Source organism: Monodelphis domestica, chromosome 4, assembly GCF_027887165.1.
Source record: "Monodelphis domestica isolate mMonDom1 chromosome 4, mMonDom1.pri, whole genome shotgun sequence".
Classification (NCBI taxonomy): Eukaryota; Metazoa; Chordata; class Mammalia; order Didelphimorphia; family Didelphidae; genus Monodelphis; species Monodelphis domestica.
In genome coordinates this window covers 186429272-186452204 of record NC_077230.1, presented here as the reverse complement: position 1 = coordinate 186452204, position 22933 = coordinate 186429272, and the positions used below count along the sequence as shown (strand labels likewise).

General features: G+C 35.8%; 1 protein-coding gene across 2 annotated transcripts in view; it reads left to right on the top strand.

Annotated features, from left to right (window-relative positions):
• CHN1 (chimerin 1) overlaps positions 1–22933 on the top strand; it is a 275820-nt gene that overhangs the window by 249088 nt on the left and 3799 nt on the right. For both annotated transcript variants that reach the window (XM_007494411.3, XM_056794021.1), the window contains 4 exons: positions 3431–3604; positions 4518–4595; positions 9835–9972; positions 21021–21126. In XM_007494411.3, coding sequence (XP_007494473.1) covers positions 3431–3604; positions 4518–4595; positions 9835–9972; positions 21021–21126 — 496 coding nt within the window. The remainder of the gene's footprint in view (positions 1–3430; positions 3605–4517; positions 4596–9834; positions 9973–21020; positions 21127–22933) is intronic.

Sequence of the window (22933 nt, the reverse complement as noted above, 5' to 3'; positions counted from 1 at the left end):
TAAGACTCCCCCCACCCTTTTCCTTACATACTCAAATATAATGTAGTTGTGACTTCAGTTCTTTTTCACTGTGTCACAAATGAGCTTAGGAATGGCAGAATTTTAAAATAAGAGACAATTAAGACTACACCTATCCAGATAAAAAGTGGAAAAGCTGCATTTTGCCAATACTAGATAGTTATTGTTATAAGAACAAAACATCTGGATTTTTGACTAGCTGCATTTTTATCCAAGGGCACCTAGGGGGTGCATTGGATATAATGCCACTGAAGAAGACTTGAATTCAAATCTTGTCTCAGATACTTACTAAACTATGCGACCCTGGGCAAGAGACTTAACCCTATTTGCCTCAGTTTCCTTATCTGTAAAATGAGCTGGAGAAGGAAATGGGAAGTCACTCCAGTATCTTTACCAAGAAGACCCCCAAAGAGGTCATAGTCAGACATGACTGAAAATGATTAAACATCAATGAAAACATAAAGGTTATTGATGTAGTATGATGATGAACAGCCAGTCTAAGTGCCATTATTTTGCTTCTAAAGAATTTTCAGTTAGAGATTCCATCTAGGGAAGGAACTCTAATGAAAGAGAACAGTATGATAAGTTTCATCATAAGCTTTTTTAAAGCTAAACAGGGCCGTCATTTGTAAGCAGCTTTTATAATTATGATTTCCAAATTTTCTTAGGACCTTGAATAAGATTCTCAGACAAAATGTCATAGTCCATCTTTTGTGACTATGTACCAAAGTACACAATTATACACGTGAGACTTATATCTACTACTAGGTTAAAATATATAAATATATATACATATATACAAGTTCAAAGGTTCCTAGAAAGAAACATCTCAGATACAAACAAACATTATCACATGTAAAAGATAGAATTGTTGTTATTACTTTAATAAAATTATATAAATATACCACATTATAAACTGTTGTTACAAAATACTCTTGAATTTTAGATAGCTTATTTCTCTCATTCAAAATAACAATCCTGTAAAATATTCCAACTAGTGCTTTCACTCAGAACTGAAATTTAATTCACATCAAACAATACACGTGAATAGGTCTTGAGAATTAGAGAGAACTTCATATATAGAAAGTGTTTTTACTATCTCGTTTATGTAACTGATTATAAAACTTGAGCTAAATATCATGGATTACAAACCACTGGCAGCAATGCAAGACATTATTAAAGTCTTACAGAAACTCCAAAATTACAAAATTAAATGAAAAAAACTACCGAAAAAAAATTCAGGGAAAGCAGCAACAGCTCGATTAGACATTTTGCCATTAACCTGTAGTAAGCCCTTGGGGACGACCACTTGGGTTTTATTTATTAGATTTTGTTTTCCTATGGGGAAACATTTGTCTTATCTGGTAAGGACCTTACAAAGAGCTTTCACTGGTAGGTTCTTAGGGTATTTCTTTGAGAAAACCAATAATTTATACAAAGAAAGTTCAGGTTGGGCTACAGTATTGTAGAGGCCTTTAGGTAAATGAGAAGCTAGGGTGTTTCCATGGTGGGAATGCTGTGGAATTTTTTAACTCTAACGCAATTGTTCAGTCATTTACAAACTACTGGGCTGAGACAGATTCTGTGCTTTCCACTGAATCAGACCATGACATAGGCATAGATGCTCAATAAATATTTGTTGAATCCAATTCAAGTATTCACTAGAAAATTGCTGTTTGAATCTCTGTGCTATGTACCAGGGATGAAGAGGTAAAAAATAATAAGCACAGTCCCTACTCTCAAGGAATTTAGTGCCTAAAGGCATGGTGGGATGTGATGTATACAACTAAATATGTTATGAGACAGAATATGATAATGCAAAGAGAAGGGCTAGAAAAATGGTTATAAGAAATGTAAGGAAAGAGATCAATTGTAATGGCCAAAAAAAAAAAAGCTATATGAAGAAGGTAGTGCCTCTACCTCCATGAAGGAGGGAGAGAACCTTAAAGGAAGAGAAGGATCTCAACAGAGAGATATTGAGGCAATCTTTTCTAGGTATCAGGAGTGGGAATGAATAGAGACAGGAAAAGGCAAGTTAAGATTTTAAAAAAAGAGTAAAAATTCTAGATTTGCCAAAGTGTAGAATCTATGAAAGAGGTACAAGTCTAAGAAGGAAGGTTGAAGGCAAATTGCAGAAAACCTTAAATGCCAGGGTAAGGAGTTTCTATTTGCATGAAACCTAAACATTTGAAGAAATCTCAGAGGTTATCTGGTTCGGGCCAATATAAACCCTCTACAGCAACCCCAACAAGTAGTTGGAGGTCTTCAATGATAGAGAATCTGAGTTCCCCCCAAAGTAGCACATTCTGCTTTTGGTTAGCTCTAATTGTAGGGAAGTACCCCTCTCCCAAATCCTGCTCCCATTACATCAAACTGAAATCTGTTATGATAGCTTCAAATTATTGCTCCTAGCATAGTCCTGTGGATCCAAAAATAAGTCTAAGCACTCCGTACTACTGGCAACACAGAGTCACTTATGACTCTTTACCATATTTATTTACATATTTATCTATGTAACTTTCCAATGTAATTTATCATCTAATATATTACTTTTAAATCCAGAAACATGGTACATCTACATGAAGTGTTCAGTTCTCAGTCTTGTCAGTTGACCACCATGAAATAAACTGTATTTGATCAAGTAAACCAAAAATTATGATAAAAAGTGATCTATAATATTCTTGATCCATTCTACATTAGTTCAGTCCCAGTTAGGTTTGCCAAGTCTTAGATATTCACTTACTTCGCAATATTAATAGATTGCATGTAAAGACAAAGTAATTTTGTTTTTATTGCTAAATTTCTTCCAGTTGAAACTTTATTGTTCACAAAATACTTTGGCTAATGTTATAAAAACAGATCTTTTTATTCTTGTTAAGCCCTCTAGGGGGGGAAAGGCCTTCAAATTTCATTATACATCCCTTGAAATAGAGAAACAACAAGCATCTTGGGAAATGGGGTTTTTTATTTTTCCATTTGCATTGTATCTAGAAAATATTTGGGTCCTGTTAACTAAAGAATTAAGAATATATTTAAATCACATACTTAATATATAGAGGTAAAGTTATCAAATGGCTACAATAATCCTGATAATTGGTAACAATAATCTATAGTAGAAGGTTTTAAAAAATCACATATTCATTTGCAAATGTCAGATAAATATGGCATATAAGTACTATAAGATTTTCAATGACTTGGAAAATATGAGTAGCTGGCAAAAATGTTCTTTTCCCCTTGTTTGATGAAATGGGACTATTTGAGCTGTGTAAAAAAAAAGAATATAAGAGAGTATAGTTGCCTTTGGCTAATTTGCTTAGAATGTTCTGGAAGCAATCAGGTCTTAAATGCTCACTCAGAAGTGAGTTCTTTCCATCTTTGTTGTTTTGTATTTCTGTTCATTTTTCTTTTCTAGATTGTGGTTTAAATGTTCATAAGCAGTGTTCCAAGATGGTCCCCAATGACTGCAAACCAGACCTGAAGCATGTCAAAAAGGTGTATAGCTGTGACCTTACAACACTAGTAAAAGCACATATCACTAAAAGGCCAATGGTGGTCGACATGTGCATTCGAGAAATCGAATCTAGAGGTAAGATGTTCTCTCATGGTTTGTTTTCTTCCTGATGAGCTTATGATCTAGGTTACCAGGGGGTTGCCACTGAGTCACAGTAACTACACAGGCACCTTCTTATTCTACAAAGCTGCTTTTCCTCATTTGTATCTTTCCTTCAGGAGGATGGGTAAAGAAAGAGAATAAAGAAAGTTACATAATCTGCCTTCAAGATAATCCATAACTCTGAAATTCTTACTATGACCATTAATTAAAAGGTGTACTTCAAGGCAGAGTTGACTAGCTATGGGAAGATTTACTTCAAAAACAGATTTAATTACCAATTTTTAATCTGCAAAAGCTGACTGTTAATTCACTTCCACAAACATTTAATTGTTTACTTATTGTGAGGCACTTGCATGGTGGACTGTAAACATTTGTCCATTTTTCAAAAGGCATTGATCTCTTGAGCCTGAAGAAGATAAGGAGATAGGCTTAATTAAAATAATATTAGCCAAGAATTAGATCTGCACCCTAATTCTTTCCCTTTGGGGACTACGCCAGCCTACATAAATGCCATGTTTCTCTAAATACAGCCATATTTAGATCTCAGTGTTCTCTCTTTTTTTTTTTTAAGTTCTTTTATAATTGGGCTGATACTGTTATTTCCCTTAAGGCTTACCATATTTGATCTAATTTGCAGAGCAACCCTGAACTAAATATAAGAGTTCAGTTGCCAGTAGGTCAGGGTTAAGGGATGAGATGAAGTAGCTTTCCTTTTAGAATGAAGTTTCTAATGCTCATCTCTCTGAACAAATGTTTTTGGCATGTCGCTTGCCCACCACAAGTAAGAAAAGAAGCTCTAATTCAAAGGGACAATTGCATAATTCTAAACTATTTTATTTGGATCTTGTGCAAGCAACTTTCTAACCCATTTGTTCTTAATTTATAGGTCTTAACTCTGAAGGACTGTATAGAGTCTCAGGATTTAGTGATCTTATTGAAGATGTAAAAATGGCATTTGACAGAGGTATGTTCTCCAGACTGCTTCTTAACAGTGAGATTCTTTTTTTTTTTTTAAACCTTACCTTCCATCTTGGAGTCAATACTGTGTATTGGCTCCAAGGCAGAAGAGTGGTAAGGGTAGGCAATGGGGGTCAAGTGACTTGCCCAGGGTCACACAGCTGGGAAGTGTCTGAGGCCAGATTTGAACCTAGAACCTCCCGTCTCTAGGACTGGCTCTCAATCCACTGAGCTACCCAGCTGCCCCCTGTGAGATTCTTTAAGTCCAGTTTTATTGTTTCCTTTTGCTTTTATACCAATTATTTCCCCCAAAACTATCCCTATTTATGACCCCATCCTTCCTTATAACAAAAGAAAAGCATTTACATGAACCAACCAGTATCTGAGAGCATATACTATATTCCACAACTCTGATCCACCACCTTTTTGTTGAAAGGACATTTAATGATAAATTTAATGATTATTTTTTCAGCATCAAGATTCCCTATTGCAACTCATCAGAATTCAATAGCTTTTTAGTATTGGTGTATCATTTACATTTTTCGAGTCCTTATAGATTTGTTCCCTTGCTTCTTTGTCCATCACTGTATTTATCTGAATCCTTCATATTCTTCATTTCTTGTAGCACAAGAAATATCCTATTAGATTAACATGCCAGAGTTTGTTCAGCCATTACCCAGTCACTGGGCACTCAATTGTGTTTCCACCTTTTTTTGCCAGTACCAAGAGTAACAACAAGATTCTTGACATATCACCAAAGCAATATTATATATTTAGCTAATGTACTTTATGTAATGGATTTATTTTTGTGCAAGCAACTTTCTCACCCATTGGTGACTAATGCTGCAAATGAAGAACCATTAACAATTACTACTTATTTCTCAAGTGGCTCAACATGCAAACTGCCAACTCTAGGAGTGGGTCAGGGCATTATGAAATTCTACAAGGTTGCCCATATCAGAGTTAATGCCATTTCCTACAAAAATAGCCTTAGAGCAATGATACTACTAGAAAAAAAAGAAAGGGAAAGGGAAGAAGGACCATTTAAGTTGGTGCTAATCTCAGATTTCCCTGGTGTGAATCTCCTAGCCCAGTTTCTGCCTGTATTATCTGAGCTTCCCTTGTAATGGGGAGCTGATGAGAGTGTGAGGGAGAGGAGGTGAAGATTGTCTGGATCCAGGACAGGCCCTCTAGCTAGAAGAGTGAGCAAACAAAGAAACTCAATGGGGTTTATTTTTGCAGAAATGTAAATTAAGATATCACCATGGTTTTTCAATGTGACATTTGATTTAAATACTGCAATAGAACAATGCTGAGGAAGAAAAGCAGCCTTGAAAGGACCAAAAGTTAGAACTTCAGAGTGAGAGGATGAAAAAACTCCCACAAATCAGCAATCTTTTTCAAAAGTCTATTTTGTCATTAGAGTTCTCGCTCTCTTCTCGTTTTCTTTTAGGAGAAGCCTTTATCTAACCATTCCCAATTCCCAGTAAATAGGTAAACTTATTGGCAGTAGAAACTTATAAAAAGAAAAGGGCCCCCCCTCAAATTGCAGTGAAATATGATCAGGTCTGCATCATATAATAGAAAAGCTTGAGGAAAATGAAGAAAACTCTAGACTTTTACTTCCCTAAAAGGATAAAATCAGATTATATTCCAGGTAAGCACTAGAAGGAACAGTTCTGAATTTATGCAAAATCAGCTTTATGGAGACATTTCTCTATCTATCTCTCTATCATTTGACTACCTTTAATTTCTAAACTGACCCCAGTCTCTAGAGGCAATCCAGCACTGATAGAAGAATTGAATGACCCCCAGTAACAGCTGAGTGATACCTCATCTGCTTTGTCTAGCTCTGACATAGAAATTCAGTTCCCTGTAGACTGCTGAGACAGCTCAAAAAATTCTCAGTTGGGGTAAAAAGCTCAGCCCCACAGCGATACTCTCTAAGGGGGTATTCCTGAATACCCAGGAATCTGGGCCAGCAAAAGGGCGGATTCAAAAGATCTGAACTGCCTTGGGGCAGTTCTCAAGAGAAAGAAGAGGATGAAATGAATCAAAGATGTTTAGAGGAGAGAGCAATTTGGGGATTTCATATTAACCTCAATCATAAAATGATTTATGAAAATCATAAAAATGAAGGTGAGAACCATAGATGACCAGAATGAACAGAATTTCATTTTAGTTTATCTTTAAAGAGTAAAATAATAAAATGAAGTCCAGGAGTCTTTTCTTATTTTTTTAGATATATTCAATCGATGTAATTAAAAACAAAGTCAACTCTGTTTTTTGCTATATTACTCAGAAATAAAATTCAATATTGACATATTAATGTCTGCTAAATGTTAGAGCCTATGAAAGATATAAAAGGAATAAAAGTGTGACTTCCATATCTAGTAAACTTCTAGTATAGCTGGGGAAATAAGCCATCCACAGAGAAATCATCCAGAGATTGATTATGAGTTAGACAATATAACCCTAGTCAAAACATAAAACTGTATGTGAAATTTAGAGTATGTTTAATGGTGCTTTAACAAATCTGTTCTGGATAGCTCCTAGAATACAGCATGTTGCAGGTAATAAATACTTTTATTTGTTGGACAAGTGAGTGGCTCAAACATATATTGAACAGCTGCCCTATAAAGAGCACTATTTCCAAGTCGTAGGTATCCAAAAAAGTAGATTTCATTCCTGCCCTCAATGGGCTTACCTTCCAACTGAGCCAAATGAGAGATATAGTTGATAATGCTTGAGGAGTCCAGAGGAAGGAGAGGTCATGGAGTTCTGGGAGATTAGTAGAAAATATCAATCTTGAGCAAAATCTTAGAGGTCATATGAGACTTAGATGAATGGGAAAGAGGAAGGAAAGTATTCCAAGCAATGAGGAAAAGCATGAGCAAAGGTACTTTGGGGAGAATAAACATGGAGGTTTGGGGAAACATTGAAAAAACCAGTTCCCTTGAGTAGAGATATAATGGGTGGGAAAAATGCAAGATAGAGGTACTGTGATGGACAGAGGCCAATATATGAAGGGCCTTGAATGCCAGACTAAGAAGGTTGACCTTTCTTCAGTTGACAGGTGGGAGCCAGTAAAGGTTTAGACCAAAATTCAGGGTATCATAGGGCTAAGAATTAAAAGACACCTTTAAAATATTCAAGTACAACTGCCTCATTTTTTAGATGGGGAAAGGGAGTTCCAAAGAGATTAGATTATTTGCTCCAGGTCATGTAGGTAATGAGTAACAGATCCAGAATTTGAACCCAAGTCTTCTGACTACACATTTCTTTTTACCATAATATGAGATGTGAGCTATGCAGATTAATGTTTTAGAAAAACTCAACATCTCGCATTCATCATGTTCTTAGAAAAACTCAACATCTCACATTCATCATGTTCTTTCTTAGGTGAATTATTTATAATTGTATTTCTAATCATTTCACTTTTCCTCTGCACAACTTTAAGCAATTATATGCCTCCATGCACACAGCTGTGACCATTTCCACTCAAAAAGAAAGCAAAAGAAAGTCAACAGGGAAGAACAGGAATATTTTACATGATTAAAATTTAAATGCATTGTAAGAAAAAACTGAACTAAAATTATAAATTTTTTTAACTTAGGGAAGGGAATAGAATGTTCAATTAATATGGTTTTTTTTTTAATCCTGGACTTGGGATAAAATATATTGCAATTTCCTCAGTCACAAGCCTTCAGTATTCCACTGTCAGTATTTAGATTGCTAAAAAACCAGGAGAGCATTTACTCTGATGCATCTTTTTTTTTTTTTAACCCTTACCTTACATCTTAGAATCAAAGCTGAATATTGTTTCCAAGGCAGAATAATGAGAAAGGTTAGACAATGGAAGTTAAGTGATTTGCCCAAGGTCACACAGCTAAGAAGTATCTGAGGTTGGATTTGAGCCCAGGACCTTTCATCTCTTGACCTGACTTTCAATCTATTGAGCCACCTAGCAGCTCCCTCTGATCCATCTTTAAGCAAGGAAAAATAAGGAACCTTGGTGTGAACATTCTTAAAGAATGAGTTTTGCTTTTTACTTCAAGAAATCCCAGATTTCAAATTTGATGGAAAATCTGATTAAACAATGGCATTCATTTAAAAGTGATATCCACCTCACCCCCCAAGTATATAATTTTTCTGTTGAACAATGAAATGTATAACAATTTTTAAACTTTTTTATTAATGTATTTGTTTGCTGGTTACATTAAAATTCTCAGGTATCTCACATCCTTTTCCCCTTCCCTGAAAGCATCACCTGACCAAAAATACATATATAAATTATATCTTGTTTCTATTCATCAATTCTCTCTCCAGAGGTGGACATTCACAAGTTACTCTTCAAATATTAATTCTGTAGCTGAATATATGTTCTTGCTTCCATTCTTTTCATTCTTTATTATTTCATATAGGTCTTTCCAATTTTTAAAAAAATTAAGCTGCTCACTTGGAATTATGCCCAAAGGGCTTTAAAAGAATGCATGTCCTTTGATCCAGCAATACCACTATTGGGTTTGTATTCCAAAGAGATAAAAAAAATGAGAAAGGAACTGTTTGTACAAAAAATATGTATTGCTGTGCTTTTTTGTAGTGGCAAAAAATTGGAAACTGAGGAGATATCCCTCAGTTGGGGAATAGCTGAACAAATTGTGGTCTATGATGGTAATGGAATACTATTGTGCTATAAAGAATGAAGAATCAATGGATTTCTATAAGAACTGGAAGAACCTCCATGAACTGATGCAGAGTGAAAATAATCAGAACCAGGAGAACATTGTACACAGTAACTGAAACATTATGGAAAGATCAAATGTAATAGATTTTGCTACCAAAAGCAATGCAGTGATCCAGGACAATTCTGAGGGACATATGAGAAAGAATGTTATCCCCATCTAGAGAAAGAACTGAGGGAGTAGAGCTACAGAAGAAAACATGATTTATCACTTGTTTATATGGGTATAGGATTTGGTGTTTAGATTTTAAAAGACTACTCTATTACAAAAATGAATAATATGGAAATAGGGTTTGAGTGATAATATATGTATAACCCAGTGAAATTGCTTGTCAACTCCAGGAGGGACAAGGGAGACAAGAAGAATTATGTAAACAAGGGAATAAAATAAAATTAGAAAAAATAACCTGATTTTCATTTCTTATAGCACAGTAGTATTCTATCACAATCATATACCACAACTGATATGTGTAATTATTTTAAATTTTAACTCCCTTCAAAGATGGTGAAAAGGCAGACATTTCTGTGAACATGTATGAAGATATCAATATCATCACTGGAGCTCTTAAACTGTACTTCAGGGATTTGCCAATACCACTCATCACATATGATGCCTACCCCAAATTTATAGATTCTGCAAGTAAGTATGAGTATCCCTTTTATGATGAATTGCATTTATTTGCTTTTAGGTTTTCCTTTTCTTTTATTGCTGTGTCTTAAAAGTACCTCATATAGCTTTCTGAATTTGAGAAACAGCTTACTATCTTCTGTGTCCTTCAGGATTGATAAATTAACTCAGATGTTTTAGAATCTGTTGACTAATAATGATTATTAATTACACTAAGCATAGTAATATTCTTGTTGATATGATAGGAATTTTTTCAAAAAAGGTTTGGGTCATAGAGAAACTCCTTCTTAGAACCTAATAGAGATATGTTTTAGCTACAAACTCAAGACTCAAATCATACTTGCTTTAGAACTAAACACCTCATACTATCCATCTTAAATACTGACATCACTATTACTCAGAAAAGACAGGTTATTTCTGCTACTTTGTTGGGGGTTTTTTTTTTCCCTCAGGCCCCAAACCAAATGTTGCCTTGATCCTTAAATAATAGCATCATTTCCTTAGCAACACTGATTTGCTCTCTGACTTGGGAACTAGAGAACAAACTTTCTTTGTTTGAGTCTGTGGTTTCCCATATGTAGCTTTTGTTGAAGATTTTTGTGGTTTGATCCCATGTAGGGCTAAATTCTTACCATTGAACTAGTATTTCTATGTAGAGAAGAGAAATTCAAAGTTGGAGGATTCCTTTCTCTGGCTTGCCCAGATTTCCATTTGGTATGCATGAACAATCCGGAGTGTCTACCGTAGGACCTTAGCTTCTTTTATATCAGAGAACTGACATAGAGCCTCACCGAGCTTTGGGAAAGGGTGGGAATAGGTCTTCTTGTTTTCTTTTGTGTTGGTTTCCTCCCCTGGGAATTTCCTAGGTTATGAGGCCAAATCTCACTTCTTCAGAAGTTTTCGCATTATAGTTTTTTCATTTGTGGCTGGAAAAAGAACAAGAATAAACTTTGGAGAGTCATGTTAAGAGAAAGCTTCTCTGCTGCCTTAAGTGCATAAAGAGGAAAACTTTTGTATTGTATTTGGTGACATCAGCAACATTAGTTACCCTTGCCATATTATCCTTTACCAAAATGTCCCTGATGACTTAACTTGCCTTCACTCTCTCCATCCACACCACAATACTGAAGGAAAAAATACACTTTATCCTATCATTTTCTAATGCTTAAAACCCTTTCGCAATCTGGCTTCAACTTCTTTATCTTTCTAGTCTGATTTTACTTTTCTCATCCATATGTAATCTGTATTGCAACCAAACTGACTTGCTTGCAGTTTCTAGTACACACCCTTCCATTTCCCACTTCCATGAATTTGTACAGGCTGTTACCACCCTTAAATGCTCTTCTCCCCTATCTCCCTTTCTTGGAACCTCTAGCTCCCTCAACACCTCCATGCAAGTGGCACCTCTGAGACAAAGCCTATCTGGGACTCTGCCCACCATTCAGTCAATCAGCAAGTATTTATTAGGTGCCTGCTGTTCCAGGCTCAGGGGATTTAAGTGCAAAGAATGAAATAGTCACCAATGGCAAAGAGCTTACATTCTAAGAGACTGTAAGAGAGGAGACATTAAGTATGTGTACAAAAATATACAAATAAAGCATAAATATAAAATGAATAAACATTAATAAATTATTTATATGTGTGTGTATACATATCTGTGTATATTATGGGATCACAAAAAGTTTCATATAGAAGATAGTTTCTGAGCTACATCTTATCGGAAGGGAGGGAAATAGAGGTAAGAGCATACATTTCAGACAAATGAGACAGCCAGTCTGAACTAATGGGGATGGAGGAATGGAATGTAGTGATTGAGAGTCAGAGAAAAGGTCCATTTGGCTGTATCACAGAATTCAGGGAGTGATGGAGACTATAATGTACAGGGAGACTTAAAAGATAGGTTGTGACCAAGCTAAATTGCCTAATGGCAAGAGAAAGTCTAGAGTTGAGTGAGTAGGAGAGTTGGTTGGTGAAAACTGAGCATCAAGAAAATTACTTTAGCTGCAGTGTGTGGAATCAACTAGAGTAGAGAGAGAATTGAGGTGGGGAAACCAGTTTGAAGGCTGTCATAATTTCTCTACTGGTAATAGGGGCTCAGTGTAAATGCGTTAAGTGAAGAGAAGGGGTTGGATGTGAAGGGATTGTGAAGGAAGAAATGGATGGATTTGGCAACTGATCAAATATGTGAAATGAAGGAGAGTAAAGCATCCAGGATAATGCCAAGGTCACAAATCTGGAGATGATAATTTCTTTGACAGAAATAGGAACATTTGAAAGAAGGGAAGATTTAGGAGAAATGTTTTGGACATGTTGAGTTTGAGAGGTTTATCCAGTGTGAAATATCTACTTGGCAACTAGTGATTCGGAACTGAAGCTCATGAGAGAGACTGTGGTCAGATATATGTCAAGAGAGAAATATATAGACATTCAGATATATTCTAACATATATATTTATATATGCATATATGCACATATGTATATTTATCTATATAGATAGACACACAGATAGATACATAGATGCATAAATAGATATGTGTGCATATATGTGTGTAGATTGGCTATTCTCCTGACTTTCCTCCTGTACTTTCTCTAAAATGCCCTAGAAATCTCTTCTATGTTTCTTCTAGATCTAGAAGCTCATTTCAGTTCTGAACTTGACCCACTGGATAGAAGTACCTTCCATCTCTGTAAGCCCACCCTCTGACTGGCTGCTTCTTCCCATTTTAAGAAGGCTCTCCAGTCTGTACTCCCCATACCTCTTGGACTTTTTCTACAGTGCTCCTTGGTGGCTGTGTTCCTTCTTCTCTACCCCTAACCCAGTCTTCTTCCATTCAAATGTAAACTCCCTGAGGGCAGAAACTACATTCTGCTTGAATATGTACTCCTAGTGCTTACTATACTTACTTCCTGGCACATAGTAAGCACTTAATAAATATTTGTTGATTTGACTTTTTAGTACATACATACATATATATGTATATATGTTTTGTATATTTACATGTATGTAAGTATCTGGGAATTGTATAGGTAGACATGATAATTAAACCCATAGGAATGGAAGAAAATCTATTCAAAAATTAGTTCAAACATATTTTGTATTTACTTATCTGCATACATATTGTTTCACCCTTGGAGGAATATAAACTCCTCAGAAGGAGGAATTTTTTGGTTTTTGTAAATCCAGAGCCTAAGCTATGGTGGTGATGGCTACTGCTTAATGAATGCTGTTGAATTCATCTTCTACTTGATGAATTGAATTGGTCCCCTTCCCCCATGAACATTTTCTTGTGCTACATGCCCTGGGAGAATGGCTTCCCAAACTCACACCATCAAACTCATTCCATCCCCTTTTGCTCTCTAAACTCATGAAACTTCTCTTTCTTAGTGAAGCCCTCCCCAATTAATTCACTCTTGAATGACCTTCTCCTATGATGTGCAATTTCCATGATACCAAGAAGCTAGACAGAAGGACTGAATTTATGTGCCCTCTAAACTTATGGTTTATGGCCTCTAAGTACAAAAAAATTACTAAATTACTGGGGAAGGGGGAATTATGGCTCTAAGACCTGAATTATATCATCTTCTAAATAAAATTCACTTCCCTTTTCCTAATGTAGAAGCAATGTTGCAGCTTCTTTTTAGCTTAATGATAACAAACTGCTCACTAGACAAGTCATTTTTCATAGCTTAAAAATATCAGGCATAAGAATTTTTAAAACTCTCTCTCTCTCCCTTCTTCCCTCCCTCCTCTCCATTCCTCTCTCCCTCTTTCTCCCTCCCCCTTTCTCTTGCTCTCCTTCCCTCTCCTACCACTGTCTGTGAGTTATTTATGTAGCCTTCATACCAAACCCTTAATAGACAAATTTGATTTTTAAAAAGATTCTTAATTCAAGTCAGTATATTTCAACAAACATTTATTAAGTACATACTGCACCAGCCAAAAGGTTTGGTACTAGTGATACAAAAGGATAAAAAAAATGAAGCTTTTTCTGCCCACAAGGACTTTGTAGTCTTTGCAGGGAGGCAGGGGGTATATACCTATTGGTAAATACAAAATAATTTCAGAGATGGATATGGCATCAATCTAGGCAAAAATAGGATCAGGATACCAAAAGGGATGGGGACGTACTGGTTGCGTATAAAAGTACAAGGGCCTGGAATCAAGCCATCTAAAGCATTAACCTTTATGTCCTTTTGACAACATCATCAGTGACATTGTTCTCAAAAAGACTTAGGAGAATGTTTCAGATGTTACTGTGTATAGAATACACAGTGCAGGGTGTGGGGCTTTTTTCCACCTGGTAAGAGCTAAACTGTCTAACTATCCCTTATTATATGTGATACGTCTCTATTAGAAAATTCCTTAAGATAACTTCATTTAAAGCTATTTTGTATGAACATGCATCAATTGAAATTTTTCAGTTAAGATATTAGTTTTTAATTACATCCTTGCCCAAGTATTGATATGAATAGTTGAATGAAAAAGCATTTGTCTTGTGTTCCACCATTTTCTTCTTTTATATTTGTTGGTTTCCTCTCCATGAGAATTTCCAAGGTTAGCCAGACCTTTGGAGATTCATACTTCATGCTCTTTTTCTTTAATGCCTGAAAAAAGAACAGAAGAAAAAAGAACTATGGAGAGCAATTCTAAAAGATTATTCCATCCCCATGGATATACCTTTTTGACAAGGCAAACTATATAAGGAATTGCTATACCTCCCCCCAGCCCACCTCCCAAAAAAACATTGCCTTGATCTCCAATTCTCTGGTGGATGAGCCTTTTTGAAATTAGCAGTGCTGATCTTTGGAGAGCAGAAATACATTCTCTTTCAGGACCAATATTCAGAATCTTTCCAGTGTTTTAAGACTTAGTCAGTGATTGAGCTCCCCGTGGTACAGTCTTTGAAAATCTAGGGTCACTCACCTCAGTGTAACAGTGAGGCATCGTAGCTGCACTTCAGTGAATATGCCTTTCTTCTTCCCTCCACCCCATCATCTTTTCTCTTTCTGTCTCTGTCTCTGTCTCTGTCTCTGTCTCTGTCTCTCCTCTCTCTTCCCCCCTCTCTCACATAATATAGACATATGCAATTTTATTTCTGTTTTCACTGCCCTTTCATATGCTTCGATGAGTAGGGGGTAGTACTCTGAGATACAGTTTTAGGAACTTGCTGTGTGTCAATCCAGGCAGGCAGAACACAAATGTCAGGGAATAGGGTAAGCACTTAATTTACATGTCTGATGTTGGTACCATCATTTCTAGAGCTCTCTATTTCAAGTGCATGTTTCATTTATTTATAGATTTATGTAGAGCCTTTTCTCCTAAAAGCTTAGATGAGACACAACCTTCCAACGCATGTTATTTCTTAAAGGAATTGAAAGCCAAGAGGTGGGAGGCAGAAGAAAATAGAAAAAGAGGCAAGGTTGGGAAGGGGAGCAAGTGTTTCTTAAGTTCTAATCAGTGTTCAATGACAAACTTCTAATTCAGCAGCTTTCAAGTGTTTTCAACCCCCTTTGCCCAAAGAGGTTTCTGCAACCTAAAGTTTCTTTTCCACCTCTTGTCATCACCATCACACTAAAGTAGATTAGTTTGTTCAACTTGAAGATTTTTCCTTGAGGAGCTGTTCCGGGCTCTCTTGTGCCAGATTGTCTCTCCATGGGTTGGAGTAGACCTTGAAGTCTGAAAGAAATCTATTATAGGAAATAATAATTTATATTTATATAGCATTTTTAAGGTTTATAAAGATAATCACAGATTATTTCATTTGGTCCTCACAAAAACCCATGAGGTAGATGCTATTCTTAGTCCCATTTTACAAATGATGAAAAAGAGGCTAAACATTTAAATGACTTACCTAATCATTCAGCTAGTGAGTCAGAATTCAAACTCAGTATTTCTTAGCTCCAGGTCTAGTCATCTATCTATTCAAATTTCTATTCATATCTATAATACAATAGGATGGGTTGTTGTTTGGTCATTTCAGTTGTGCCTTACTCTTCATAACCCAATTTGGGGTTTTCTTAGCAAAGATACTAGAGTGGTTTGTCATTTCCTTCTCCAGTTTATTTTATAGATGAGGAAACTGAAAACAAGGTTGAGTGACTTGCCCAGAGTCACATAGGGCTGATTTTGTGAGGCTGGATTTAAACTCCTATCTTCCTGACTCTAGGCAACATGCTCTATCCACTGTGCCACCTAGTTGCCTTATAACAGAATGGGTTCAGGAGGTCAGTTGACCCTGTAGAAAGATCTTACCAACAGCTCCCAGAAACTGGAGGGAGAAATATCAGGCAACCAGAGTGACCAGGAGAGTTTTCTGTTTAGCTCACTGTGATCGTCCTCCACAGAACTCCATCATAGTCAGATGTAAAAAGTAGTCCAAAATGTAAAAGACTAATGTTGCTAATGTCAAAAATACTAATGACTTGACTAATTTTCTCTTGAGAATCTAGGAGCTCTTTTCTAAAAGAATTATCAAATGAAAGAAGGAATAAGAGAATCTCTAGACATGGAATTCCATATGCTCTATCTAGTCATTGCATACTTTGCATACTACTTGCATACATTGCAAGTAGAACTGACATCTGAAAATTAGAGCATCTCTAGATTTTTCCTCTTAAATGTAATGACATTCTTTGATTATCAATGTCTCTAGATTGTTACATGTTCTTATCTGCTTATAAGAAATTGATCATACATATTTAAGAACTTATAATTATATATCCTTATAGTAAAGCCTCTCTCTGATTCTAGAGTATTTACTATAACTTCTATTACTAGCTTATATCTATATATCATTTAGAGACTTATGAAAAGCATTTCTTCACAAAAAACCTCTAGGGTTTATCTATAAACCATATAGTTTTAATATATATAATTTAATATGCACTAACATTTATAAATTCATTATATGTATCATTTATATACACATATATTTATAAAATATATTTTAAATATAAATATAAAGTTATTGAAAAACTATCTTGCTTTATAGATAAGAAGGTCGAGTTTCAGAAAAGGAAAGTGACTTTCTCAGGGTCACCTAACTAGTGTCAGAACAAAGACTTCAATCTAACTTTTCTTATTCTCAAATATGTGCCCCTTCTGCTATGCCACAGGACTTTTACTAAAAGAATATGCTTTGGAGTTTTAGATTGAGCTTTGTGGATCTTAAGAGTTGGGAGGGACTTTAGGGGCCATATACCTGATGCTTTCTACTTTCAAACATTCCAGTGTTGCCAGATTCCCCAGGCAGCCCACTCCATTGTCCATTCGATTCAACTGCTATGTGCAGAAAATTGAATATAAAATAAGAATTAGAAAAATTGGATATAAAACCTGGCATGGGAGATAAGCTATACCCAAATAATTGCAATACAAATTAGATGATTTATAACAGTTTAGAGGAGAGAGATATCACTAGTGGGGCAGGAGAATCAGGAAAGGCTCCATGAAGAAAGCATTCCCTATGCTTGAACTTGAAAAAGATAGATAGGTTTTCAGTTGGCCAAGATTTGAAGGGATAAAGTAAATTCTAGGCATAGAAGGCAACATAAAGAAAGGCTTGCATCTGGGAAGGGATAAAATATGTTCAGATAATGATAGATAGGCACGTAGTAGTAGTAGTAGTAGTAGTAGTAGTAGTAGTAGTAGTAGTAGTAGTAGTAGTAGTAGTAGTAGTAGTAGTAGTAGAACTCTTTTCTAGAGATTTGATTCTTTATATTCAATGGTCCTTATTCTGATGTCTGGGGCTGCACAAAATAAATCTCTTTCCTCATCCAAATCTCAGTCCTTGAGTAGTTGCAAGACATCATTTAAGATACTTGCTTCTCTTCTCCTGCCTAAGCATCTCCAATTTCTTCAATGATTCCTCAGATAATATGATTTCCATATCTCCACATTATCCCAATAGTCTTCACTCTTTTTTGTTCATGCCTCCATTGTTAATAGCATAATTCTAGGACCAGGAATGTACTGAAATTCAGACCAGAATTTATTATATTTCCAGTGTGAATATTTTCACCTTGAAAATCAGCAAACACTAAATCAGGGCTCAATTTATTGTTTTATTGATTATTTATCCTTAAGAAAGTGATGAGAAAATAATTTTTAAAAAATAATTTCTTTGTTAATTACATTAAAATACCCAGTTATCCCTCCTTCCTCTCCCTTCATTAGAGAAGGCATCATTTGTCAAATATATATATATATACATATATAAAACTATAACTTGCTTGTTTCCACTATCAGTTATTTCTCTGGAAGTGGACATACAGAAGTAATTCACCAAACAATATTTCTTTTGCTCTATATAATGTTCTCTTGCTTCTTCTCATTTTACTCCATAATTTCATTTAAATCTTTCCTTGTTTTTCCCAGGTTAACCTGCTTGTCATTTCTTATGCCAAAATAGTATTCCATTACAATCATGTGCCACAACTTGTTTATCCATTTCCCAATTGATGGGCATCCCTTCAGTTTCCAGTTCTCTGTCACCACGGAGAAAGCTGCTATAAATATTTTAGAACAGATAGAGTTTTTTTTTTCATTTTCTTTGATCATCTTAAGAAATAAATCTAACATTGATATTACTGGGACAAAAGTCATACACAGTTTTATAGCTCTTTGAGTATGATTCCGGATTGCTCCTTAAAATGGTTAAATGAGTTCACAGTTCCACCAACAGTGTAATAGTGTCATTTTCCCACATCCCTTCCAACATTGGTCATTTTAGAGAAAATATTAATAATGCAGATTAAACCTTTTCCCCCAGAGAGTCAATTGTAAAACAGTTACTGGCAGTACCCTGGATTAGGGTGAGTGGAGGGACAGAGAAGAGGGTAAGGTAACTCCATGTTCTTAGTTCTATTGGCAATTGACTATTAACTAGTAATCTAATTTGGATAAAGGATATATTTCACATTATTGGTTTCAACTTCTTCACTGAATCCTTTCTGATTTGGGGGTCTTCTACCCTGAATTCTTGTGAATATGATCACCAGAATAAAATTCAAGAATATTTTTTGATTTCTTGGGAAATCTGAGCAAAATTACACAGATAGCTCTATTCACGTCTCCTTTATTTTATGACCAAATAAAAATAATGGTAATTATTATTATTCAGAAATATGAGTAATAAAAAATATTAATGTTGTCTACTGCCCTTCCTGAATCATTCCAGTAGAAACTGTACCATGTACAGTGTGCTGGCTCACTAACATGATCTGGTACTATTTGGAGCTAGAGGACTCTGGTTCAGATCCTAGATGTGCTTCTCTGTGGTCGCCCTTCTCTAGGATGAAGTTTCCTCTTCTTCGGAATGAGGAGTTTTCTCTAGATGCCCTTCTAAACTCCTTTTCAGCTTTAAATCTATCATCCTATGATATCCCATTCACATAGGAATGAAAATTTTCCAAATACTGTCTCTTAAAACAGCACCATCTAGTGGCTTCTTCATATAAAATTAGCTGAGAATTGAGAGGCTTCTCAGGATCTCGAATTCACTTCAAAATTCATTTAATGTCTCTTGAAACTAGTTAAGTTTGTTGCAGGGGGGGGGGGAAACTATCTAACAAATAAGATTTTATTTTTGAAATTTAGTAGTTGATCTTGTAAGCCTCCAGTGGCTGAATTTCATCCATTTGAGATATGACATGATATCCCTTTTCTATAAATTGTCACCCCATGGTGACAGTTGTCTTGGGATTGTCCTAGAAAAGTCAAACAATGCATTCTGTATTGCAAAGACATGAACTGGGGATTGTGTAGCTTTGGACAGGAATTTTTACAGAGTCAAAGTTCCTTAGAATAAGAAGTTTCACCTGTTATTCCCTCTGTGAAACTGCTTTTGAAGTCATCCTTTTCTTCTACACTTAATAAACCAAGAAATCTACCCATTTGTTTGGGTATAATAGTAGCTATATTGGAACTTTTTTATCTTGAAAAATTCATTAGCATTTGATTGTTTTCTTCAGAAATTGGATGAAATTGAATAGAGTCCCTCAAACTGGTGATCAAAAGCCTAGATTTTAAATCTTATGTGACTTTGGTAGCTGTTATAGACTTCTTGGCCAATTAAGGGTCAGCCAAATGAATGGTCTGGGGGAAGAACTAAGTATTGGATGTTTCTTCTTAGATGCCTGAATTAAAATTCATAAGATCAAAGCAGTTCAAATTTGAAGAGAATGATTAATTAATAGAAATAAAAGTAGTGTCTTTTTTAAATGCCAGAACTTATATATAAATATTAGTATTTACTCCCTTCAGAACAGCCTCTTTGGGAAACTTTACAACTATTTCATGATGCTACCATTTAAAAAACATTGTAGAACTCCTTTGGAAGTGCCTTGAGAGGCCACAGAATATTTTTCTGAATCACCTCCATGGTACCATTTTTGTGGTTGAATTTTATTTCTGGAAAGAGCCAAAAATCATTTAAACTCAAGACTGATGGTTATATTGCCATGGATAATCAAGCTGGGTAATACCATTTTTGGTCAAAAAGCAACTATAAGAAAACTAATCTTGGGTGGTTCATAAATTGACTCTGAAGGCAATTCTACAGTGTTCCAAATGGGTTTTGAGAAATGGCAGCCCTGTTGGAATGTGTCAAGCTCCCCCACAGTGACTGCCCTGGAAGACAACTCTCATTTCCAAGGATAGATTCTAGTATGTTGTTGGTTTTGTTTTTTTTTTAACAATCAGTTTCATTCACTGCCTTCTTGTCATACCATATATACAGCAATGTTGTTTTGCTGGTCATGGCCAATTTTCTTCAGCAGATTTGAGATAGAAGTATCAGATTCCAACAAAACATCCCAGAGGAAACTGGACTCAGCCCCAGAATTCAAGTAAACAACATTTACAAATTGAAATTCCTGCCTTTGGGAATTTTCAAACTGATCATTAGAAATTTGGGAGAAAACATTGCAAGAATGAATTTGTAAGAGAGAATATTGTTCAATGTCAGTAGAAATTAACTTGTAAGAATTGGATTTTATTGGACATATACATAGGTCATCCACCATAATTATTCCCTATAATATGTAACTTACTCTTTCAGAGACTTTGGATCCTGATGAACAGCTGGAAACTCTTCATGAAGCATTGAAACTACTGCCACCTGCACACTGTGAAACGCTCCGGTATCTCATGGCACATTTAAAGAGGTAAGTGATTTCTCCTACATTTCAAAGATGACCTGTAGCCAGATAGTGAAAATAAATAAATAAATAAATAAGTAAATAAATAAATGAATGAATGAATGAATGAATGAATAAATAAATAACAGCCATCTGCTTCCCAAGGGGAAAGAAAGAAAGAAAGAAAGAAAGAAAGAAAGAAAGAAAGAAAGAAAGAAAGAAAGAAAGAAAGAAAGAAAGAAAGAAAGAAAGAAAGAAAGAAAGAAAGAAAGAAAGAAAGAAAGAAAGAAAGAAAGAAAGAAAGAAAGAAAGAAAGAAAGAAAGAAAGAAAGAAGGGAACGAGGGAGGGAGAGAGGGAGGGAGGAAGGAAGGAAGAAAGGGAGGGAGGAAGGAAGAGAGGGAGGAAGGAAGAAAGGGTGGGAGGGAGAGAAGGAGAGAAGAAGGAAGAGAAAGGAAGAAAGATCTATTAGTTCTGAGATAGAAGCTTCAGAGATGAAGAGATGGATTCCTGGTAGATGCTAATAGAATTTCAGTTTCTTGGAGCAAGGGATATTTCTCTTTTGCATTTTTGCACTGAGTGCCTAGCACAGCTCCTATTACATAACAGAATAAGGCACACAAATATATGATTGGTTGACTGTTAAAAATGTGGGCTTTTGGGCAGCTAGTGGTACCAAGCCTTGAGTCAAAAAGAGCTGGGTTCAAATTTGACCTCAGCTGCTTCTTAGCTGTGTGACCATGGGAAAGTCATTTAACTCCATTTGCCTAGCCCTTGCCTATCTTTTGCCTTAGACTAAATACTTAGTATTAATTTTAAGACAGATAATTAGAGTTTCTTTTAAAGTGTGGGCTTGGACAGAATGGGTAGCTGAGGACATAGGTGGTATATTTTTATAGCTGTGTGGCCCATCCTAATTCTAGGAGGCAATCCCTGAAAAGTGGGATGATTTGTGTTATTCATTGACATAAGACAATGAGTGGATGGTCCTGGTTCTGTTATAATAAGAGAGGTTATAAGCATAAGAATCACACATCTTAACTGGAAGAATGGATAAATGTAATCCACAAAGTAAGTTGACAGCAAAACCTCACAGATGCTTGCAGTCAGCAAACCACCAGAGAGACTGCCTGCTGCTGAGTTTTTTCACTCAACCAACTTTTTTTCAAGATCCCAGAATCCTTTCCTGCTGGTCTCATGCCACTCTCTCTTGCCAATCTTCCTCTCATGCTTAAAACCTCTCTTACTTATAACAGTTTCCATATACAATTTTGCCTTTAGTAGATAGAAAACAGAGCTATATTCAAATCTCACGTATAAAACAAATCCAATATGTATAAAATACAGATTGACAAAACATATTAAGAAATGATTATCTGCCTATCAAAAGGATCAGCCATATTGTTCATAAGAAGCTCAGACCTCTTAGCCCCCTTAAAATATGACCCAATTTATAAAAGCTTAACATATGCATGACTCTGCCTAGATGCCTATAATACCGTTTTTAAGCATCCTATTTAGATTGAACAATTATCCCCCCCTATAGCCAAGCTCTTGCTTGTTAAGATGAGACTTGTGAGGGTCAATCTAGGAAACCTTCCAGGCTCTGAACAGCTTAGCAATGAGGGCACACGTGTCCTAAGGAAGCCTCTTCCCCAGGTCAAAGTAGAAGGTAGACAAGGAACAAAGCCGTCTGACCTTTCTGTTGTGAATTAGACATGGCGACTTCCAGGGAAATCCATGACCCAAAGCTCAGTGGGACACACTGAAATGAAAGCCGCAGGAACTGGGAAGGAGTTGCTCAAAGAGCAGCAACAACATTCTACTCAAGCAAAG